Raw genomic sequence first — 21,704 nt, 5'->3', positions numbered from 1 at the left:
ACCATGGCTTGCCAGGCTCCTCTGTCCATAGGATTCTCTAGGCAAGAATACTGGAGTGGGTTGCCATTTCCTTCTCCAAATTTCAAGGTATAGCTTACTTGTAAAATTATATATTGCTTCAGGATCAATGACAATTATTAAGAAATCTTCATTGGAAATGGCATTATTGACTTTGAGAGTGAGCAGAGTATTTCAAGATCATCTCAGCCCAATGCTCCTTATGTAAAGTGAGGCAAATAAGAGTCATTGGTGCCAAGTTATTCCACTTACTTTTTAAACATTAACAATTGGAGAGGGGCTGTCTTAAGATGGTGGAGGAATAGGATGGGGAGACCACTTTCTCCTCCACAAATTCATTGAAAGATAATTTGCATGCTGAGTAAATTCCACAAAACAACTTATGAACCCTGGTGGAGGACACCAGGCACCCAGAAAGGCAGCCCATTCTCTTCAAAAGGAGGTAGGACAAAATATAAAAGATAAAAAGAGAGACAAGAGAGTTAGGGACAGAGACCCATCCTAGGAGGGAGTCGTGAAGGAGGAGAAGTTTCCAAACAGCAGGAAACCCTCTCACCAGTGAGGAGCTTTGGAATCTCTGAGGGCAACATAACTGGGAGGGAAAAAAAAAAAAAAAAAAACAAAAACCCACAACTATGCGCCTAACTGCAACTCCCTGCGGAGAAGTAGCCCAGATACTCTCATCTGCCAGCAGTGAGTGGGAGCTGAACAGGGAGGTGTGGGCTGCATGCTTAGGGTAACCACTGGGCCTGAATGCCCTGGGGGGAATCTGAGGGAGCTAATGTGACATAGCAACCCAAACTGTGGGATAGCCAGAGAGAGAGAAAAAAAGAGAGAGAGAGAACTTTCCTATGAAAAGCTCTAACCTAAGGCACTGCCAGCCTGCTCACAGAACAAAGGACTGAGTGAATACCAGAGGAGAGCTAGACTGGCCCACCCACCGCGGGAGGCAGAGAGGTAGGTGGCTGACAGTCAAAGCCAGAATGCAAGGGGCAAACTCGGCCCCAGAGATGGCGTCTTCCACCAAACTGTGAGCAGGTTCCCCATTGCTAACCAAGTCTTTCTGGGATTCTGGGAGGTTGACATCTGCCAAGAAAGTCACAGCCAGAGATCAGCTCCTCAGAGGAGACTGAGTAAATCTCACAGCACACAGCACACCTGAGACAACACTACCGCTGCACACCCAGGAAACAGAGCGGCTGGGACAGGGGCGGTGATAAGACACATCACCCAGCTAGGAGAGTGTGCTCACCAAGCACCTGGTTGCCTGAGCTGCCCAGACCTAGGAAGGGCACAAAATGCAGTCCCAACTGAGTCTGTGCCTTTGTGGAGTACCCAAGAACCTGAATCAGAGTGGCTTAGACCTGGGAAGTGCACGCAACCCAGGGCCAGCTTTCGACAGTTCCCCTGCAGAGCAACCTGGAGCCTGAGCAGTGTAGACACAGAAGGCATACACGCTGTGAGTGGGGGCAAACACAGTGTGGCCCAGACACTGCGAGCACTACCCACATATGCCAGTGATATTTGTTTGCAGTGTTTCTTTCTCCCCAGAGCACAATTGAACAAGTGAGCCTAGATAAGTGACCACTTTCACCTCCTTGCATCAGGGTGGAAAATAGACACCGAAGAGACTTGCAAACAGAGGAAGCCAAAATAAAGAAGAAACCACTTTGGAAGTGATAGGTGCAACAAATTAAAGCCTTGTAGTTAGCACTGACTACATTGGAAGGGGCTTATAGACCTTGAGAAGAAGTATAAGCTAGAACAAGGAACTATCTGAAACCGAACTGACACCACACTGCCCTCAACAGCTCCAGAAAAATTCCTAGATATATTTTACTATTATCATTTTTTAAAAGTTTTTCTAAATTTTTAAGTTCTTTATTGTTCCTTTAATTTTTATTTTTATAACTTACTATTATCTTGTAAAAAAGAGACCCTATTTCTAAAGCAAATTTCAAATATATATATTTATAATTTTTCTGAAAATTTTTTTTAAATATTGTATTTTTGAGAGCATAACCTCTACTCTAGATTTTTAATCTTTGTTTTTTGGTATTGTCAATTTTATATCTTTAAGAATCCAATCTTCAGTACCCATTATTACTTAGGAGTGTGATTACTGACTTGATTGCTCTCTCCCCCTTTTAACTCTCCTTCTTCTCCCCCCAGGTCACCTCTATTTCCTCCTTCATCTTTCTCTTCTCTACCCAACTCTGTGAATCTCTTTGGGTGTTCCAGGCTGTGGAGAACACGTAGGGAACTGATTACTGACTAGATCTGTCTCTCTTCTTTTGACTCCCCCTCTTCTCTTCCTGGTCACCTCTATCTCGTCCCTCCCTCTTCTCTTCTGTATGTAACTCTGTGAACCTCTCCAAGTGTTCCAGACTGTGTGGAGCACATAGAGAATTGATTACTGGCTAGATTGCTCTCTCCCCTTTTGATTACTCCTCTTCTCCTCCTGGTCACCTCTATCTCCCTCTTCCCTCTTCTCTTCTCCATGTAACTCTGTGAACCTCTCTGGGTGTCCCTCACTGTGGAGAATCTTTTCACCATTAACCTAGATGTTTTATCATTGGTGCTGTATGGATGAAGAAGTCTTGAGGCTACTGTAATAATAAGACTGAAATCCAGAGGCAGGAAGCTTAAATCCCAAACTCGAGAACACCAGAAAACTTCTGAATGCAGGGAACATTAATAGACAAGAGCTCATCAAAAGCCTCCATACCTACACTGAAACCAAGCTCCACCCAAGAGCCAACAAGTTTCAGAGAAAGACATACCAAGCTAATTCTCCAACAACACAGGAGCATAACCTTGAGCATTAAAATACAGGCAGCCAAAAGTCACACCAAACCCACAGACACCTCAAAACTCACTACTGGACACTTCATTGCACTCCAAAGAGAAGAGCAACAGCTCCACCCACCAGAACACAGATGCAAGCCTTCCTAACCAGGAAACCTTGACAAGCCACTCGTCCAACTCCACCCACAGGGAAGAATCTTCACAATAAAGAGGAATCACAAAATTTCAGCATACAGAAAGGCCACTCCAAACACAGCAATCTAAACAGATGAAAAGGCAGAGAAATATTCAGCAGGTAAAGGAACATGATAAATGCCCACCAAACCAAACAAAAGAGAAGGAGATAGGGAGTCTACCTAAAAAAGAATTCAGAATAATGATAGTAAAAGTGATCCAAAATCTTGAACACAAAATAGAGTTGCAGATAAATAGTCAGGAGACAAGGATTGAGAAGATGCAAGAAATGTTTAACAAGGAATTAGAAGGAATAAAAGAGAGTCAATCAATTATGAATAATGCAATAACTGAGAGCAAAAGCACTCTGAAGGAAACCAACAATAAAATAAGAGACGCAGAAGTTAGGATAAATGAGGTGGAAGATAGAATGGTAAAAATAAATGAAGCAGAGAGGAAAAGGGAATTAAAAGAAATGAGAACAACCTCAGAGACATCTGGAGCAATGCCAAATGCCTCAACATTCGAATCATAGCCGTCCCAGAAGAAGAAGACAAAAAGAAAGGCAATGAAAAAATACTTGAGGAGATAATAATTGAAAACTTCCCTAAAATGAGGAAGGAAAGAGTCACCTAAGTCCAAGAAACCCAGAGAGTCCCAAACAGGATAAACCCAAGGCAAAACACACCAAGACACATATTAATCAACTTAACAAAGATCAAACACAAGGAACAAACATTAAAAGTAGCAAGGGAAAAACAACAAATAACACACAAGGGGGTTCCCAGAAGGATAACAGCTGATCTTGCAATAGAAACTTTTTATACCAGAAGGAATGGCAGAACATACTTAACGTGATGAAAGAGAAAAACGTACAACCCAGATTACTGTACCCAGCAAGGATCTCATTCAAATATGAAGGAGAAATCAAAAGCTTTACAAGCAAAAGCTGAGAGAATTCAGCACCACCAAACCAGCTCTTCAACAAATGCTAAAGGATCTTCTCTAGACGGGAAACACAGAAAGGGTGTATAAACTCGAACTCAAAACAACAAAATAAATGGCAATGGGATCATGCTTATCAATAATTACCTTAAATGTAAATGTGTTGAATGCTCCAATCAAAAGACAAAGACTGGCTGAATGGATACAAAGACAAGACCCCTATATATGGTGTCTACAAGAGGCCCACCTCAAACCTAGGGACACATACACTCTGAAAGTGAAGGTCTGAAAAAAGATATTTCATGCAAATGGAGACCAAAGAAAGCAGAAGTAGTAATACTCATATCAGATAAAATAGACTTTTAAATAAAGGTCATGAAAAGAGACAAAGAAGGACACTGCACACTGATCAAAGGATCAACCCAAGAAGAAAATATAACAATTATAAATATATATGCACCCAACATAGGAGCACCGCAATATGTAAGGCAAATGCTAACAGGTATGAAAGGGGAAATTAACAGTAACACAATAATAGTGGGATATTTTAACACCCCACTCACACCTATGGATAGATCAGCTAAACAGAAAATAAGCAAGGAAACACAACTTTAAGTGATTCAATAAACCAGTTAGACCTAATTGATATCTATAGGACATTTCAACCCAAAACAATGAATTTCAACTTTTTCTGAAGTGCACATGGAACCTTCTCCAGGACAGATTACATCCTGGGCCATAAATCTAGCCTTGGTAAATTCAAAAAAATTAAATCATCTCAAGCATCTTTTCTGATCACTATGCGGTAAGATTAGATGTCAACTTCATGGGAAATAGATGGGGAAACAATGGAAACAGTGTCAGACTTTGTTTTTTGGGCTCCAAAATCACTGCAGATGGTGACTGCAGCCATGAAATTAAAAGACGCTTACTCCTTGGAAGAAAAGTTATGACCAACTTCAATAGCGTATTCAAAAGCAGAGACATTACTTTGCCAACAAAGGTCCGTCTAGTCAAGGCTATGGTTTTTCCTGTGGTCATGTATGGATGTGAGAGTTGGACTGTGAAGAAAGCTGAGTGCTGAAGAATTGATGCTTTTGAACTGTGGTGCTGGAGAAGACTCTTGAGAGTCCCTTGGACTGCAAGGAGATCCAACCAGTCCATCCTAAAGGAGATCAGCCCTGGGTGTTCTTTGGAAGGAATGATGTTAAAGCTGAAACATCAGTACTTTGGCCACCTCATGCGAAGAGTTGACTCACTGGAAAAGACTCTGATGCTGGGAGGGATTGGGGGCAGGAGGAGAAGGAGACGACAGAGGATGAGATGGCTGGATGGCATCAGTGACTCGATGGACGTGAGTTTGAGTGAACTCCGGGAGTTGGTGATGGACAGGGAGGCCTGGCATGCTGAGATTCATGGGGTCACAAAGAATAGGACACTACTGAGTGACTGAACTGAACTGAACTGAACAGGAAAAAAAAAACTATTAAAAACCCAAACATATAGAGGCTAAACAGCACATTTCTGAATAACTGACAAGTCACAGAAGAAATAGAAAAAGAAGTCAAAATATGCATAGAAACGAATGAAAATGAAAACAAAATAACCCCAAGATGGTGATTGCAGCAATGAAATTAAAAGACACTTACACCTTGGAAGGAAAGTTATGACCAACCTAGACAGCATATTACAAGTCAGAGACATTACTTTGCCAACAAAGGTCCATCTAGTCAAGGCTATAATTTTTCCAGTGGTCATATATGGATGTGAGAGTTGGACTGTGAAGAAAGCTTAACACCAAACAATTGAGGTTTTGAACTGTGGTGTTGGAGAAGACTCTTGAAAGTCCCTTGGACTGCAAGGAGATCCAACCAGTCCATTCTGAAGGAGATCAGCCCTGGGATTTCTTTGGAAGGAATGATGCTAAAGCTGAAACTCCAGTACTTTGGCCATCTCATGCGAAGAGTTGACTCATTGGAAAAGACTCTGATGCTGGGAGGGATTGGGGGCAGGAGGAGAAGGGGACGACAGAGGATGAGATGGCTGGATGGCATCACTGACTCGATGGACGTGAGGGTGAGTGAACTCCGGGAGTTTGTGATGGACAGGAAGGCCTGGCGTGCTGCAATTGATGGGGTCGCAAAGAGTTGGACACGACTGAGCGACTGATCTGATCTGATCTGAGCAACTATATGCAAATAAAATGGACAATTTGGAAGAAATGGATGGATTCCTAGAAAAGTATAACTTTCCAAAGCTGAACCAAGAAGAAATAGAAGATTTTAACAGACCCATCACAATCACAGAAATCAAAATTGTAATCAGAAATCTTCCAACAAACAACAGTCCAGGACCAGACGTCTTCACAGCTGAATTCTACCAAAAATTTAGAGAGGAGCTAACACCTATCCTACCAAAGCTCTTCCAGAAATTTGCAGAGGAATGTAAGCTTCTAAACTCATTCTTTGAGGCCACCATCACCCTAATACCAAAACCAGACAAAGATGCCACAAAAAAGAAAAGTACAGGCCAATATCACTGATGAACACATATGCAAAAATCCTTAACAAAATCCTAGCAAACAGAATCCAACAACATATTAAAAAGATCATACACCATGACCAAGTGGGCTTTATCCCAGGGATGCAAGGATTCTTTAATATCCACAAATCAATCAATGTGATACCCCACATTAACAAATTGAAAGATAAAAACCATATGATTATCTCAATATAAGCAGAGAAAGCCTTTGACAAAATTCAACATCCATTTATGATAAAAAACCTCCAGAAAGCAGGGATAGAAGGAACATACCTCAACATAATAAAAGCCATGTATGATAAACCCATATCCTCAATGGTGAAAAATTGAAAGCATTTCCCCTAAAGTCAGGAACATGACAAGGGTGCCCACTTTCACCACTATTATTCAAAATAATTTTGGAAGTTTTGGCCACAGCAATCAGAGCAGACAAAGAAATAAAAGGAATCCAGATTGGAAAAGAAGAAGTAAAGCTCTCACTGTTTGCAGATGACAAGATCCTCTACATAGAAAACCCTAAAGACTCCACCAGAAAATTACTAGAGCTAATAAATAAATACAGTAAAGCTGAAGGATATAAAATTAACACAGAGAAATCCTTTGCATTCCTATACACTAACAATGAGAAAATAGAAAGATAAATTAAAGAAACAACTCCATTCACCATTGCAACGAAAAGAATAAAATACTTAGGAATATATCTACCCGAAGAAACAAAAAACCTATATATAGAAATCTGTAAAACATTGATAAAAAAATTAAAAAATGACAGTAATAGATTGAGAAATATACCATGTTCATGGATAGGAAGAATCAATATAGTGAAAATGAGTATACTGCCCAAGGCAATCTATAATTTCAATGCAATCCCTGTCAAGCTAACAACACTATTTTTTTTTTTTTTTTTTTAGAGAACTGGAACAAATAATTTCACAATTTGTATGGAAGTCCAAAATCCTCGAATAGCCAAAGCAATCATTTGAAAGAAGAATGGAACTGGAGGAATCAACCTGCCTGACTTCAGACTATACTACAAAGCTACAGTTATCAAGATAATATGGTACTGGCACAAAGACAGAAATATAGATCAATGGAATGAAATAGAAAGCCCAGAGATAAATCTATGCACCTATGGACACCTTATCTTTGACAAAGGAGGCAAGAATATACAATAGAGAAAAGACAATCTCTTTAACAAGTGGTGCTGGGAAAACTGGTCAACCACTTGTAAAAGAATGAAACTAGAACACTTTCTTAGACCATACACAAAAATAAACTCAAAATGGATTAAAGATCTAAATGCAAGACCAGAAACCATAAAACTCCTAGAAGAGAACATAGGCAAAACACTCTCCGACATAAATCACAGCAAGATCCTCTATGACCTACCTCTCAGAGTAGTGGAAATAAAAGCAAAAATAAACAAATGGCACCCACTTAAACTTAAAAGGTTTTGTACAAAGAAGGAAACTATAAGCAAGGTGAAAAGACAGCCTTCAGAATGAGAGAAAATAATAGCAAATAAAGCAACGGATAAACAATTAATCTCAAAAGTATACAAGCAGCTCCTGCAGCTCAATACCAGAAAAATAAATGACCCAATCAAAAAATGGGTCAAAGAACTAAACAGACATTTCTCCAAAGAAGACATACAGATGGCTAACAAAAACAAATGAATGAAAAGATGCTCAACACCACTCATTATCAGAGAAATGCAAATCAAAACCACAATGAGATACCATCTCATGCCGGTTAGAATGGCTGTTATAAAAAAGTCTATACACAATAAATGCTGGAGAGGATGTGGAGAAATAGGAACCCTCTTACACTGTTGGTGGGAATGCAAACTAGTATAGCCACTATGGAGAACAGAGAGCTGCTGCTGCTGTGTTGCTTCAGTCGTGTCCGACTCTGTGCAACCCCATAGACAGCAGCTCACCAGGCTCCTCCGTCTCTGGGATTCTCCAGGCAAGAATACGGAGTGGGTTGCCATTTCCTTCTCCAACACATGCATGCATGCTAAGTCGCTTCAGTCGTGTCTGACTCTATGCGACCCTATGGACAGCAGCCCACCAGGCTCCTCTGTCCACAGGATTCTCTAGGCAAGAATACTGGAGTGGGTTGCCATTTCCTTCTCCAATGGAGAACAGAGAGGAGATTCCTTATAAATCTGGAAATAAAACTGACATGACCCAGAAATCCCACTGCTGGGCATACACACTGAGGAAATCAGAATTGAAAGAGGCACATGTACCCCAATGTTCATCACAGCACTGTTTACAATAGCCAGGACATGGAAGCAACCTAGATGTCCATCAGCAGATGAATGGATAAGACAACTCTGGTACATATACAGAACGGAATATCACTCAGCTATTAAAAAGAATGCATTTCAATCAGTTCTAATGCGGTGGGTGAAACTGGAGCCTATCATATAGAGTGAAGTAAGTCAGAAAGAAAAACACCAATACAGTATATTAATGCACATATATGGTATTTAGAAAGATGGTAATGATGACCCTATACACGAGACAGTAAAAGAGACACAGACGTAAAGAACAGACTTTTGAACTCTGGCAGAAGGCGAGTTGGGCTGATTTGAGAGATTAGCATTGAAACATGTATATTATCATATGTGAAATAGATCGCCAGTCCAGGTTTAATGCATGAGACAGGGAACTCGGGGCTGGTGCACTGTGATGACCCTGAGGGGTGGGGAGGGCAGGGATGTGGGAGGGGCTTCAGGATGAGGAATACAAGTACACACATGGCTGATTCATGTCAATGTATGGCAAAAACCACTACAATGCTGTAAAGTAATTAACCTCCAATTAAAATAAATAAATTAATTAAAAATTTATGATTGGGGATTTATTACCCATCTCTCAGAAAGTGAAAGCATTCACCATTTTTGTAAACATCCTAATTTCATGGATATAAGTAAATAGACCAAAGGAAAAGGTAGAAGATTGATAAGGCATGAGATAAATTATTAGGGATTTTTGCAAGTAATTAAGTTCAAAATTCAAAATCAACAGATATGTGTAGAAATCAAATAATATTTGAAAAGGTTTCCTATTTATAGTGGGCACTTCTTTTGATATAAAAATAATTCACTTATTTCAAGTTACATTGCTGTTGTTCAGTTGTTCAGTCATGTTCGACTCTGTTGACCCCATGGACTGCTGCACTCTAGGCTTCCCTGTCCTTCCCCATCTCCTGGAGCTTGCTCAAACTCAAGCTCGTTGAGTACGTGATGCCATCCAACAATCTTGTCCTCTGTCATCCCCTTCTCCTCCTGCCTTTAATATTTCCCAGCATTAGTGTCTTTTCTAATGAGTTGGAAACATGCTTTTTGAACAGATGGCCGAAGTATTGGAGCTTCAGTTTCAGTATCAGTCCTTCTAATGAATATTCAGGACTGATTTCCTTTTGGATTGACTCCTTTAGGTTTGATATGCTTGAAGTTCATAATTCAAAAGCATCAATTCTTCAGTGTTTAGCGTTCTTTATGGCCCAGTTCTCACATACATACATGATTACTGAAAAAAAAAAAAAAAAAAAAAGCTTTGACTATATGGACCTTTGTTGTAAAAGTAATGTCTCTGTTTTTAAATACACTCTCTAGGTTTGTCATAGCTTTTTTTCCAAGGAGCAAGTGTATTTTAATTTCATGGCTGCCATCATCATCTGCAGTGATTTTGGAGCCCAAGAAAAGAAAGTCCGTCACTGTTTCCATTGTTTCCCCATCTATTTGCCATGAAGTGATGGGACTGGGTGCCATGATCTTCATTTTTTGAATGCTGAGTTTTAAGTTAGCTTTTTCACTCTCCTATTTCACTTTCATCAAGAGGATCTTTAATTCCTCTTCCTGCCATAAGGGTGGTGTCATCTGCATATCTGAGGTTATTTATATTTCTCTAAGCTACCTTGATTCCAGCTTGTGCTTCATCCAGCCTGGCATTTCACATGACGTACTCTGCATATAAGTTAAATAAACAGGGTGATAATATATAGCCTTGATGTAGTCCTTTCCCAATTTGGAATAAACCTGCTGTTCCATTTCTGTTTCTAACTGTTGCTGCTTGACCTACATACAGGTTTCTCAGGAGGCAGGTAAGGTGGTCTGGTATTCCTATCTCTTTAAGAATTTCCCACAGTTTGTTGTGATCCACACAGTCAAAGGCTTTGGTGTAGTCAGTAAAGCAGGAGTAGATGTTTTTCTGGAATTTTTTGCTTTTCCTATGATCCAACAGATGTTAGCAATTTGATCTCTGGCTCCTCTGCCTTTTCTAAATCTAAATCTAGCTTGAACATTTGGAATTTCTTGGTTCATGTACTGTTGAAGCCTGGCTCAGATAATTTTGAGCATTTCTTTGCTAGCATGTGAAATCAGTGCAATTGTGCTGTAGTTTGAACATTCTTTGGCATTGCCTTTCTTTGGGACTGTAATGAAAACCACCTATTCCAGTTCTGTGGTCACTGCTGAGTTTTCCAAATTTGCTGGCATATTGAGTGCAGCACTTTCACAGCATCATCTTTTAGGATTTGAAATAGCTCAGCTGGAATTCCATCCCCTCCACTAGCTTTGTTCATAGTGATGCTTCCTAAAGCCCACCTGACTTCACACTCCACGATGTCTGGCTCTTCATGAGTGAACACATCATCGTGGTTATCTGGGTCATTAAGGTCATTTTTTTGTATAGTTCTTTGGTGTAGTCTTGCCACCTCTTCTTAATATCTTCTGCTTCTGTTAGGTCCATACTATTTCTGTCCCATATTGTGCCCATCTTTGCATGAAATGTTCCCTTGGTATCTCTAATTTTCTTGAAGAGATCTCTAGTCTTTTCCATTCTATTGTTTTCCTCTATTTCTCTGCACCATTCTCTTAGGAAGACTTTCTTATCTCTCCTTGTTAGTCTTTGGAACTCTGCATTCAGATGGGTATATCTTTCCTTTTCTCCTTTGCCTTTCACTTCTCTTGTTTCTGCAGCTGTTTGTAGGGCTTCCTCAGACAGCCATTTTGCCTTTTTGCATTTCTTTTTCTTGCGGATGTTTTTGATCACCACCTCCTGTACAATGTTGTTTACCTCTGTCCGTAGTTTTTCAGGCACTCTATCAGATCTAATCCCTTGAATCTACTTGTCACTTGCACTGTATACCAGAAGGGCCTAATAGTTTCCCCTACTTTCTTCAATTTAAGTGTGAATTTGGCAAAAAGGAGTTATAGTAAGCGCCTATATTATATAATATAATGACTATATAATATAATCATATTAAGCTATGCCATTAAACAATTGATAAAGAAACTAGGTAAGATGAATAATGAGTAGTGTTAGTGTCTAAAATTGTATACTATTATAAGTAAAAATTGAAACTATCATTAATTAATCACAAATTCAACAAATAGCCCAAAACTATTTTTAGCTTTATGCTTCTTTTCATAATTTTTTTTTTTGCCAATGAGTAAACCAAATTTCTGTGGGATTGAGAGAGATAATAATGAAATTTTTTATTGGACTATGATACAAACAATACAATAAACCTAACTTGGTAGTTTTTATTAAAATATATTTCTATTTTTATAGAATTTTTAATATATTTTTAATATTTTTATATATTTATATATAAAATATATAAAATCTCTCTATTTTATATTTCTTACAGCCCAGTGAGTGATACTTATTCAGTATACTTATTCATTTTACTTATTCAATAAGTGATACTTATTCATTTTTCCCCCTATTGTGTATTTAAGAGTGGAAAAATCAATATATATTTAAAACTCATTTTCAAATATTTGTTTTGAAATTCATGTTTTGAGATATTTGAATGAATATATGGCTAAGTGCTATTTTAACTATCAGACACTTATGAGAACTAATTATTTCATAGCATAAAAATAATTTGGAAAACATATACAGAAGATAAAATGCTTCTCAAAACAGTTGTTTATTAATGTATTTTGAAAATAAATTGTGTTTCCATCATGTATTTGAAAGTTGGTAAAAATTAAAATGTCACAGAAGTAATTATTGAGGGCTGCCACCAAAATATGAAGTGTGCCTTTCTAGAAATTAAGTAACACATTCTCTTATCCTCATTTAATAACACATTCTCTTATCCTCATTGTATTAATTTCTCCATCCTAGAAAGGGCTAACTTGTCAAGGCTTTTTTTTTTTTTTTTGAAGGGAAAAAAAGATGGTAGAGAAGGAGGACTTTGAGCTCACTTACTCCCACAAACACATCAAAAATATATCTGCATGTGGAGCAACTCTAGCTGTAAAGAAATTGGAAACTGGCAGACAGCTCTTCCACAAGCAAGACTATAAGAAAGACCCACACAGAGATAGGTAAGAAAGGAGGCAAAGGAATCAGGGTTTGAACTACATATTGAACACCTCATTCCTGGGGTCTTACATTGAGAAGACACATCACTTTAGCTGGTTTGAAAACTAGCTGGACTTAAGACGGGGCTGTAAGAAACTGAGATTTTACTTTTGAAGACTGCACACACATCCACTTGTTTTTGGGAAAATGGGAAGGAAACAGATTGAAAACTCTCTGGGATTCTGGCTAGTTTTTTTATGACCATCCTAGAGCTTTAATACAGATTTAATGCAATTCCTACCAAAATACAGTGATATTTTTTGCAAAACTAGAGCAAATAATCCCAAAATGTATATGGAACCAAAAAAGATCCTAAATAGCTGAAACAACCTCGAGAAAAAAGAATAAAACAGGAGGTAATCACACTCCATGACATTATTATACTAAAAAGCTACAGTCATCAAAACAGTATGGTACTGGCACCAAAAAGACAAATAGATCAATGGAACAGACTAAAGACCCCAGAAACAAACCCACGTACCTATGGTCAATTAAGCTACAATAAAGAGACAAGAATATATAATGGAGAAAGGACAGTCTTTTTTCCAAGTCGTGCTGGGAAAATTGGACAGTTATATATAAAAGAATGAAATTAGAACATTTTGTCAGACCATATACACAAAGAAAGTGTTAAAGACTGGAAAGTATTAAAGGCTGGAAACCATAAAACTTTTAGAAGAAAATGTGGGGACTTCCCTGGTGGTCCAGTGGTTAAGACTCTGCACTTTGACTTCAGAGAGTGAGGGTTTGATCCCTGGTCTGGGAACTAAGATCCCACATGCTGTGAAGTGCAGCTAAAAAAAAAAAAAAAAGAAGAAGAAGAAAATGTGCAGAACACCATCTTTGACATAAATCATAGCAATATAGTTTGGACCATTCTTTTCAGACAAAGGAAACAAACAAAAGTAAACAAATGGTACTTTATCAAACTTAAAAAGCTTTTTCATAATAAAGGAAACCATTGACAAGATAGAAAGGCAACTTAATGAGAAAAATTACTAACAAATGATATGAGTGATAAAGGATTAATATTCCAAATATTAAACAGCACATAGAATTTAAGATTAAAAAAACTGATTAAAACATTGGCAGAAGGCCTGAATTAACATTGTTTCTTTTTTGATGGAGATGGCCAACAGTCACATGAAAAGATGCTCAACACCACTATGTTAGCGAAATGCAAATCAAAAACTATAATAACATAGTACCTCACAACTGTCAGAATGACCATTGTTGTCAAAAGCCCACAAATAACAAATGTAGGTAAGGATATGAAGAAAAGGGAACACTACTACATTGTTAGAGGGGATGTTAATTGGTGCTGCCACTATGGAAACAAATATGAAAGTTCCTTTAAAAAATAAAAAGATAGAACTACTATATTGCTTAGGAATCCCACTCCTGGGTATACATTCAAAGAAAATAAAAACTAATTTAAAAGATATATATACCTCAAAGTTCATAGTTGCATTATTTACAATACCCAAGGTAAAGAAGTAATCTAAGTGGATAAATGGATAAAAATGGATAATGGAAAATGGATAATGGATAAAGAAGATGTGGTATATCATGAAATATTACTCAATCATAAAGAAACAGAAAATTGCCATAGATAGAACTGGACGGTATTTTACTTAGTGAAATAAATCAGACAAAGAAAGACAAATACTGTTTATAATCACTTATATGTTGAATTTAAGAAATGAATTAAAGAAATTGACATAATAAAGCAGAAACAGACTCACAAACATAGAGAAATAACTAATGGTTACCAACAGGAAGAGGGAATAGGTGAGCGACAAGATAGGAGTAGGGGATTAAATGGTACAATTTACTATGCATAGAGTAAGTAAGATTCAAAGATATGTTGTACAGTGCAGGGTATATAGCTGATATTTTATAATAACTCTAAATTGAATATAATCTATGAAAATATTGACTTTATGTTGTATACTTGAAAATCATTTATATTTTAATAGAAAAAACAGAGACTTTTTTGATCAAGATTATTTAGCATTTTACTTTGTAAAAAAATGCTTTATTCTCTGAAACTTTTTTCTATTATTTTATTAAATAAGATGTTGAAACAGAGTTATTGAAGTGCATGTACAAATTCCTGACAAAGTTTGGTTTAGCTTTTGTTTTTAGATGAATCAGAAATGAAATAAAAAAAAAAAAGAAATGAAACCAAGAAACATTAAAAGTGATTTTGCTTAGAGCTAAAGGAATTAAAATATAGACAGTGAAAAAATGTTCAGGGTAGGAAGAGCTTTTCTTGAGGAGGAATCTTATAGGACAGTTAAGAACATATAATGTATTCTTACACTAGAGTGGACTTTGTTACAAATTATGAGATTTATATTTGAGTGATATTTTAGAGACAAAGATTTGTTAATAGTCTCATTATTACTGTGCATTCATGGTAAAAAAAAAAAAACAAACCTCAGAATTCTGGAATAATTAAAATAGAGTTGATAATGGTAAACACTCAGCTTTTCTAAATTTTGGGTATCTGATGTACAGCTTGGTGATTATAGTTAACAACACTGTATCATATACTCAGAAGTTGCTAAGAAAATAGATCTTAAATGTTCCCACTCAGAAGAAGAAGAAAAAGTACAGTTTGTGTAGTCATCAAAGGTATGCAAGAAGAAAAAGTCATTATGTGAAGTGCTGGAGGAGGAAATGGCAATCCACTCTAGTATTCTTGCCTGGAAAATCCCATGGACAGAGGAGCCTGGTGGGCTGCAGTCCACGGAGTCACAGAGTCAGACATGACTGAGCAACAGGTTACAGCACACGATGGAGGTGCTAGCTAACCCTACTGTGGCAACCATTTCACAATATACTTGTATATCTAAATATAATGTATTTCTCTTGTATGTTAATCATATCTCAATAAACCTGGAAAAAATTAATTTCTTTGAAACTGTGACAAAAATAAGATGCCTGGTTTCCTTAGCAAGAGTTTATTTAACTTTATTTATTCAACAATTATCCATAGCCCCTGGGTGTGCTGATTTTCTTCTTAGAAACCTGCTAAACCTCTGAAATGAGTCAGCGTGTTCTAGGCACTCACTTGCCTTCTCCATAGATGGTCTTTCATAGCACAAGTCTTTTAGCAGCTAGAGGGTCTGAGCCTTACTCACCAACTGACAGGAACTTGGTAATCCCTGAAGTTCTTACAATTGACTGTCCTGTAGGATTTGTGAAGAGTTATTTACAAAGTTTCAGTTATTCATGTCAAACAACTCAAACTCTCAGCATAGGAGTGGAGTGGGAGAAGGAAGAAATGGGAGTTTGAGCTGAAGTGACTATGTCTTGCTCAAGAGAGAAGGTAACCTTCTTTCTTGGATTCCATAAATGCATACTAAAATTTTCATATACTTTATGTAATTACAACCTTAATGATTTCTTGGACTCCCTGAGAAATAAACCTGAGTGATATACAGGTTAAAATTAACATTTTCTAATAGAATAATAGCAATTCATCAATCAACTGTTGTTTTTTCCCCCCTTCTTCTATAAAGGACTTCCCTGGTAGCTCAGATGGTAAAGCGTCTGCCTACAGTGCGGGAGACCCAGGTTCGATCCCTGGGTCTGGAAGATTCCCTGGAGAAGGAAATGGCAACCCACTCCAGTACTCTTGTCTGGAAAATCCCATGGATGGAGGAGCGTAGTAGGCTACAGTCCATGGGGGCACAAAGAGTCGGACACAACTGAGCGACATCACTTTCACTTTCTTCTATAAAAGGGCAACGGGTGGAGAATACTGTCATTTTTTTTTCTTACAGTATAGTCTGGCTTCAAAGAACTTTAGAAGACATTCTACATGCTTTTTTGCTTTTGACTTTTACAAATGCTAATTATTGTTGAATAAAGAAACTTATGGCATCTAGTTTAGTGTTCCTGGATATTAAGGAGAAATCTCTGAAATATGTCTTGGTTTTGATTTGTAGAGTTGAGTACTTAAGTTGTTCTTATAAATAAACTTTCAAATTGGTAAGTTATTACTATGTATCAAATCATAGTAATCAAATCAAATCAGGTTATGCAAATGAACTGTATGTAACTAACAAATGAAACATGCTACAATATTGTTCAGCAAGCCTAAGATATTGTAGGTAAATATGAGCAAACATTTATAAAACCACTAGATGGCATTCATTCACTGCAATTTTGGCCAAATACAGCCTTTAAAGTTTTATCATGATATGCAGGATTAGGAGCAAGTATTATCCCTTATTTGATGATATTTTTCTATCGTTTAATGCAATGACAGAGTTCAATTTTACCTTTTCCTGTATGCTTTAAATCAAGTCAACAAGCACTGAAAATCTTCATTAAAGGATTCTTCCTTGGGAGAAGATTTGAAAACCATCTTCACTGTAGTGTATGCACAGTATGTCACTTAATTTTGTTTTATTTCATTGCTTTATTAATTCATTTGGATATTTCTCACATAGCTAGTTCTCTAAAGGTTATAAAAAGTACAGAGTCACATTTTGTAATATCCTAGAAGGCATTAAACTTTAGAATTAGTGTTTATGAAAATAGGAGGTCAACAGCTCTTGAGTCACAAAAAGTCCTTTCTATTGTACAGCTTAAAAATGTATGAGAAATAGTGCTTCTAAGTACATTGAGAACAAAAATGGTCTTTGGTGTTAAAAAATTATGATTTAGTCTTGCTTGTGTGTGTGCTCAGTCGCTAAGTTGTGTCCAACTCTTTGTGACCCCATGGACTGTAGCCAGCCAGGCTCCTCTGTCCGTGGAATTCTTTTGGCAAGAATACTGGAGTGGGTTGCCATTTCGTCCTCCAGGAGATCTTATCCCCCCACCTCCGCCCCCACCCACCAGGGATTGATTCCACATCTCTTGTGTCTCTTGCGTTGACAGGTGTGTTCTTTACCACTGAGCTACCTGGGAAGCCCCATGACTTAATATTAGAAATAAATAGATCATGGAGCAAAAACTCCCAGACTCCACACTTTGACTAAATGGGTGAGAGAACATATTTATCCATCGATAAAGGTCAACCATATTTGTAGAAGATCTAGGTTAATAATAGCAACATAAAATCCAGCACTTACCTGTTCTAATATGTTTTGAAGCCTCTCTATTTCACAGTCTATTACAAATTTCTTCTCTTGTCTTCTATCAAGTTCTTCTAAAAGTTGCCTGTAGTTGACATCACTAAAATTTTCCACACATATAGCGCTGACGTGCCAACCATTTTGTCCTGCTTTTTCCATAATAGCTTGAAGTATCGAGTATCCTAGTGGGGAAAAAATTCAGTGGTTACTAAAAACATGTCCTTAAATAACTTATGTAGGCACGGATACTACATCAATATTTTTATATTAAAAATGAATTCTTAGAAATTTAAAAATATGAATGGCTATTTCTGAATCATTCAATTTTCCTTACTTTGCATGTGTGTATGTTAAGTTGCTTCAGTCACGTTCAACTCTTTGCAACCCTATGTACTGTAGCCCACAAGGCTCTTCTATACATGGGATTCTCCAGGCAAGAATACTAGAGTGGGTTGCCATGCCCTTCTCCAGGGCATCTTTCTGACCCATGAACAGAACCCTCATCTCCTGTGGCTCCTGCATTGCAGGCAGAGTCTTTTATCTCTGAGCTGCCAAGGAAGTCTATTTAATTTCTTTACTCAAGACAAAATCATGCCTTAAAAATATTGCCTGAAATGAAGTAACAACATCATACCTTGAGTAAGCACTCTCAGAATTTCTCTACTGAATAAATTCCTTAAAAATATTTCTTGAATGAAGTATCAAATCATACCTTGAAAAGGTTCTCAAAATTCTTCTACCAAAGACATTGCTTTGGAGACATTTTTGATGAGATAAACCTAAAACAAAATCTAGTACCCTCTGTAGTCAAGAACAATTTCCAAAATCTTTGCTAATTTTACTCACTCAACAGAATTAATTTTGAACATCTGTATTGACTCTCCTCTTAAACAAGTAATAACATTTTGGGGTTCAACTGTGGAAGATAAGTTATGAAATAAACATTACAACAGTATTTATTGAAGACCCATTATTATAAGTGGAGAAAGCATTATTTAACTCTTCCTGTCTTGGCAGGGGAATTAAGTGGATTGAAGGGGAATTGCATGATAACAGGTGAAGGAATGACCTCTCAAGCTCATAATCTAGTAGAGGAAAAGAAATTCAATTAAAAAAATGCAACTTAGTTTAAAACTGTAATGATTGCTGCACGCAAGGGAAAGTTTTGGCCCAAGGGAAAGTTTGGTTAAATCTGCCTTGATGAAACAAGGGAAAGTACCCTGAGAAGAAACAATTTGAATTGGGTCTTGAAGGTGAGAAGGTACCTCTAAGGTTGCTGAGGAAAGAGTGTTTATTAGTAGGAGACAGCCTTCCAGGGGGTGGAATGGTCTTTAGTCTATTCTTGATCCAGATCTCTCTCCATATAGAGGAGAAGTATGGATCTTAATATCTTAGTAAAGGAAGAAGGGGAAGACTCATGAAACCAGCCTTTAGAATATTTCTTCATGTTAATGTTGCCTTGGAATCTCGCCTTTTCCAGCTCTCAGTTTTGAAGTGGAATGTGGGGGGGAAAAAAAAAAAAAAGGAAAAGAAACTTTGAATCTATGTGCAGCATTTGGCATAAGCCTTTTTGTTGGTGTTCAGTCACTCAGTGTTGTCTGAGTCTTTGGGACCACATGGACTGCAGCACACCAGGCTTCCCTGTCCATAAGAAACTCCAGGACCTTGCTCAAATTCATGTTCATCGAGTCAATAATGTCATCTACCCATCTCATCCTCTGTTGTCCCATTCTCCTCTGGCCTTAATCTTTCCCAGCATCAGGGTCTTTTCCAATGAGTCAGGTCTTCACATAGGTGGCCAGGGTATTGGAGCTTCAGCTTCAGCATCAGTCCTTCCAATGATATTCAGGACTGATTTCCTTTAGAATGGACTGGTTTTATCTCCTTGCAGTCCAAGGGACTCTCAAGAGTCTTCTCCAACACCACAGTTCAAAAGCATCAAATATTCAATGCTCAGCCTTCTTTATGGTGCAACTCTCAAATCAGTTCAGGACTACTGGAAAAATCATAGCTTTGACGGTACAGATCTTTGTTGGCAAAGTAATGTCTCTGCTTTTTAATATGCTTCTAGGTGTGTCATACCTTTTCTTCTAAGGAGCAAGCATCTTTTAATTTCATGGCTGCAGCCACCATCTGCAATGATTTTGGAACCCCCCCCAAAAAAAGTCTGCCATTGTTTCCATTGTTTCTCCATGAATTTGCCATGAAGTGATGGAACCAGATGCCATGTTCTTCACTTTTTGAGTGTTGAGTTTTAAGTCATCTTTTCCACTCTCCTCTTCCACTTTCATCAAGAAACTCTTTAGTTCCTCTTCACTTTCTACCATAAGGGTGGTGTCATCTGCATATCTGAGGTTACTGGTATTTCTCCGAGCAAACGTGATTCCACCTTGTGCTTCTACCATCCCACCATTTCACATGATATCCTCTGCATATAAGTTAAATAAGCAAGGTGACAATATACAGCCTTTACATACTCCTTTCCCAATTTGGAACCAGTCCTTTCTTCCATGTCTGGTTCTAACTGTTGCTTATTGACCTGCATACTGGTTTTTCAGGAGGCAGGTAAGGTGGCACCTATGCTTCTTAAAGGTAAGCATAAGCCTTTAAAAAGGTATAATTCTTATTTGAGCTCATTCTATGCCAGATATAGTTTCATATAATTTCTTCCTTCCTTGCTCCTTAAAAAACATCACTATGAAAAAGCTAATGAAGGTGATGGAATTCCAGCTGAGCTATTTCAAATCCTAAAAGATGATGCTGTGAAAGTGCCACACTCAATATGCTAGCAAACTTGGAAAACTCATCAGTGGCCACAGGATTGGAAAATATCAGTTTTCATTTCAATCCCAAAGAAAGGCAATGCCAAAGAATGTTCAGACTACCAAACAATTGCACTCATCTCACACACTAGCAAAGTAATGCTCAAAGTTCTCCAAGAGAGGCTTCAACAGTGTGTGAACCGAGAACTTCCAGATGTTCAAGATGGATTTAGAAAAGGCAGAGGAACCAGAAATCAAATTACCAAAATTCATTTGATCATATAAAAAGCAAGAGAATTCCAAAAAAGCATCTACATCTGCTTCATTGACTATGCTAAAGTCTTTGACTGTGTGGATCACACAAAAGAAGGATTCTTAAAGAGATGGGAATACCAGACCACCTTACCTGCCTCCTGAGAAACCTATACGTAGGTCAAGAAGCAACAGTTGGAACTGGATGTGGGACAATAGACTGGTTCCAAAGGTGTATATTGTCACCTTGCTTATTTAACTTATATGCAAGTACATTTATACATAAATACATTATGTGAAATGCCATGCTTGATGAGGTACAAGCTAGAATGAAGATTGCAGGAAGAAAAATCAATAATCTCAGATATGCAGATGACACCACCCTGATGGCAGAATGTGAAGAGGAACTAAAGAGCCTTTTGATCAAGGTGAAAGAGGAGAGTGATAAAGATGGCTTAAAAATCAACATTCAAAATAGTGGCATCTAGTCCCATCATTTCATGGCAAATCGATGGGGAACCAATGGAAACAGTGACAGACTTTATTTTGGCCCCAAATCATTGCAGATGGTGGCTGTAGCTGTGAAGTTAAACGATGCTTGTCCCCTAGAAGAAAAGCTACGACAAACCTAGATAGCATATGAATAAGAAGAGATAAAGTCCATATAGTAAAAGCTATAGGTTTTCTAGTAGTGATATGTATGTGAGAGTTGGATCATA

The 21,704-nt window shown here is 37.7% G+C and overlaps 1 protein-coding gene across 5 annotated transcripts in view; it reads right to left on the bottom strand.

Moving 5' to 3' along the window:
• The window catches only part of GRIA4 (glutamate ionotropic receptor AMPA type subunit 4), a 673,155-nt gene that overhangs the window by 176,567 nt on the left and 474,884 nt on the right, over nt 1–21,704 (bottom strand). For all 5 annotated transcript variants that reach the window (XM_025267033.3, XM_025267032.3, XM_025267031.3 and 2 more), the window contains one exon: nt 17,969–18,153. In XM_025267033.3, the coding sequence (XP_025122818.2) occupies nt 17,969–18,153 (185 nt within the window). The remainder of the gene's footprint in view (nt 1–17,968; nt 18,154–21,704) is intronic.

This window comes from Bubalus bubalis, chromosome 16 (genome assembly GCF_019923935.1).
Source record: "Bubalus bubalis isolate 160015118507 breed Murrah chromosome 16, NDDB_SH_1, whole genome shotgun sequence".
Taxonomy (NCBI): domain Eukaryota; kingdom Metazoa; phylum Chordata; class Mammalia; order Artiodactyla; family Bovidae; genus Bubalus; species Bubalus bubalis.
Note: the sequence above shows the minus strand (reverse complement) of the source record. Positions and strands in the feature narration are given on the sequence as shown.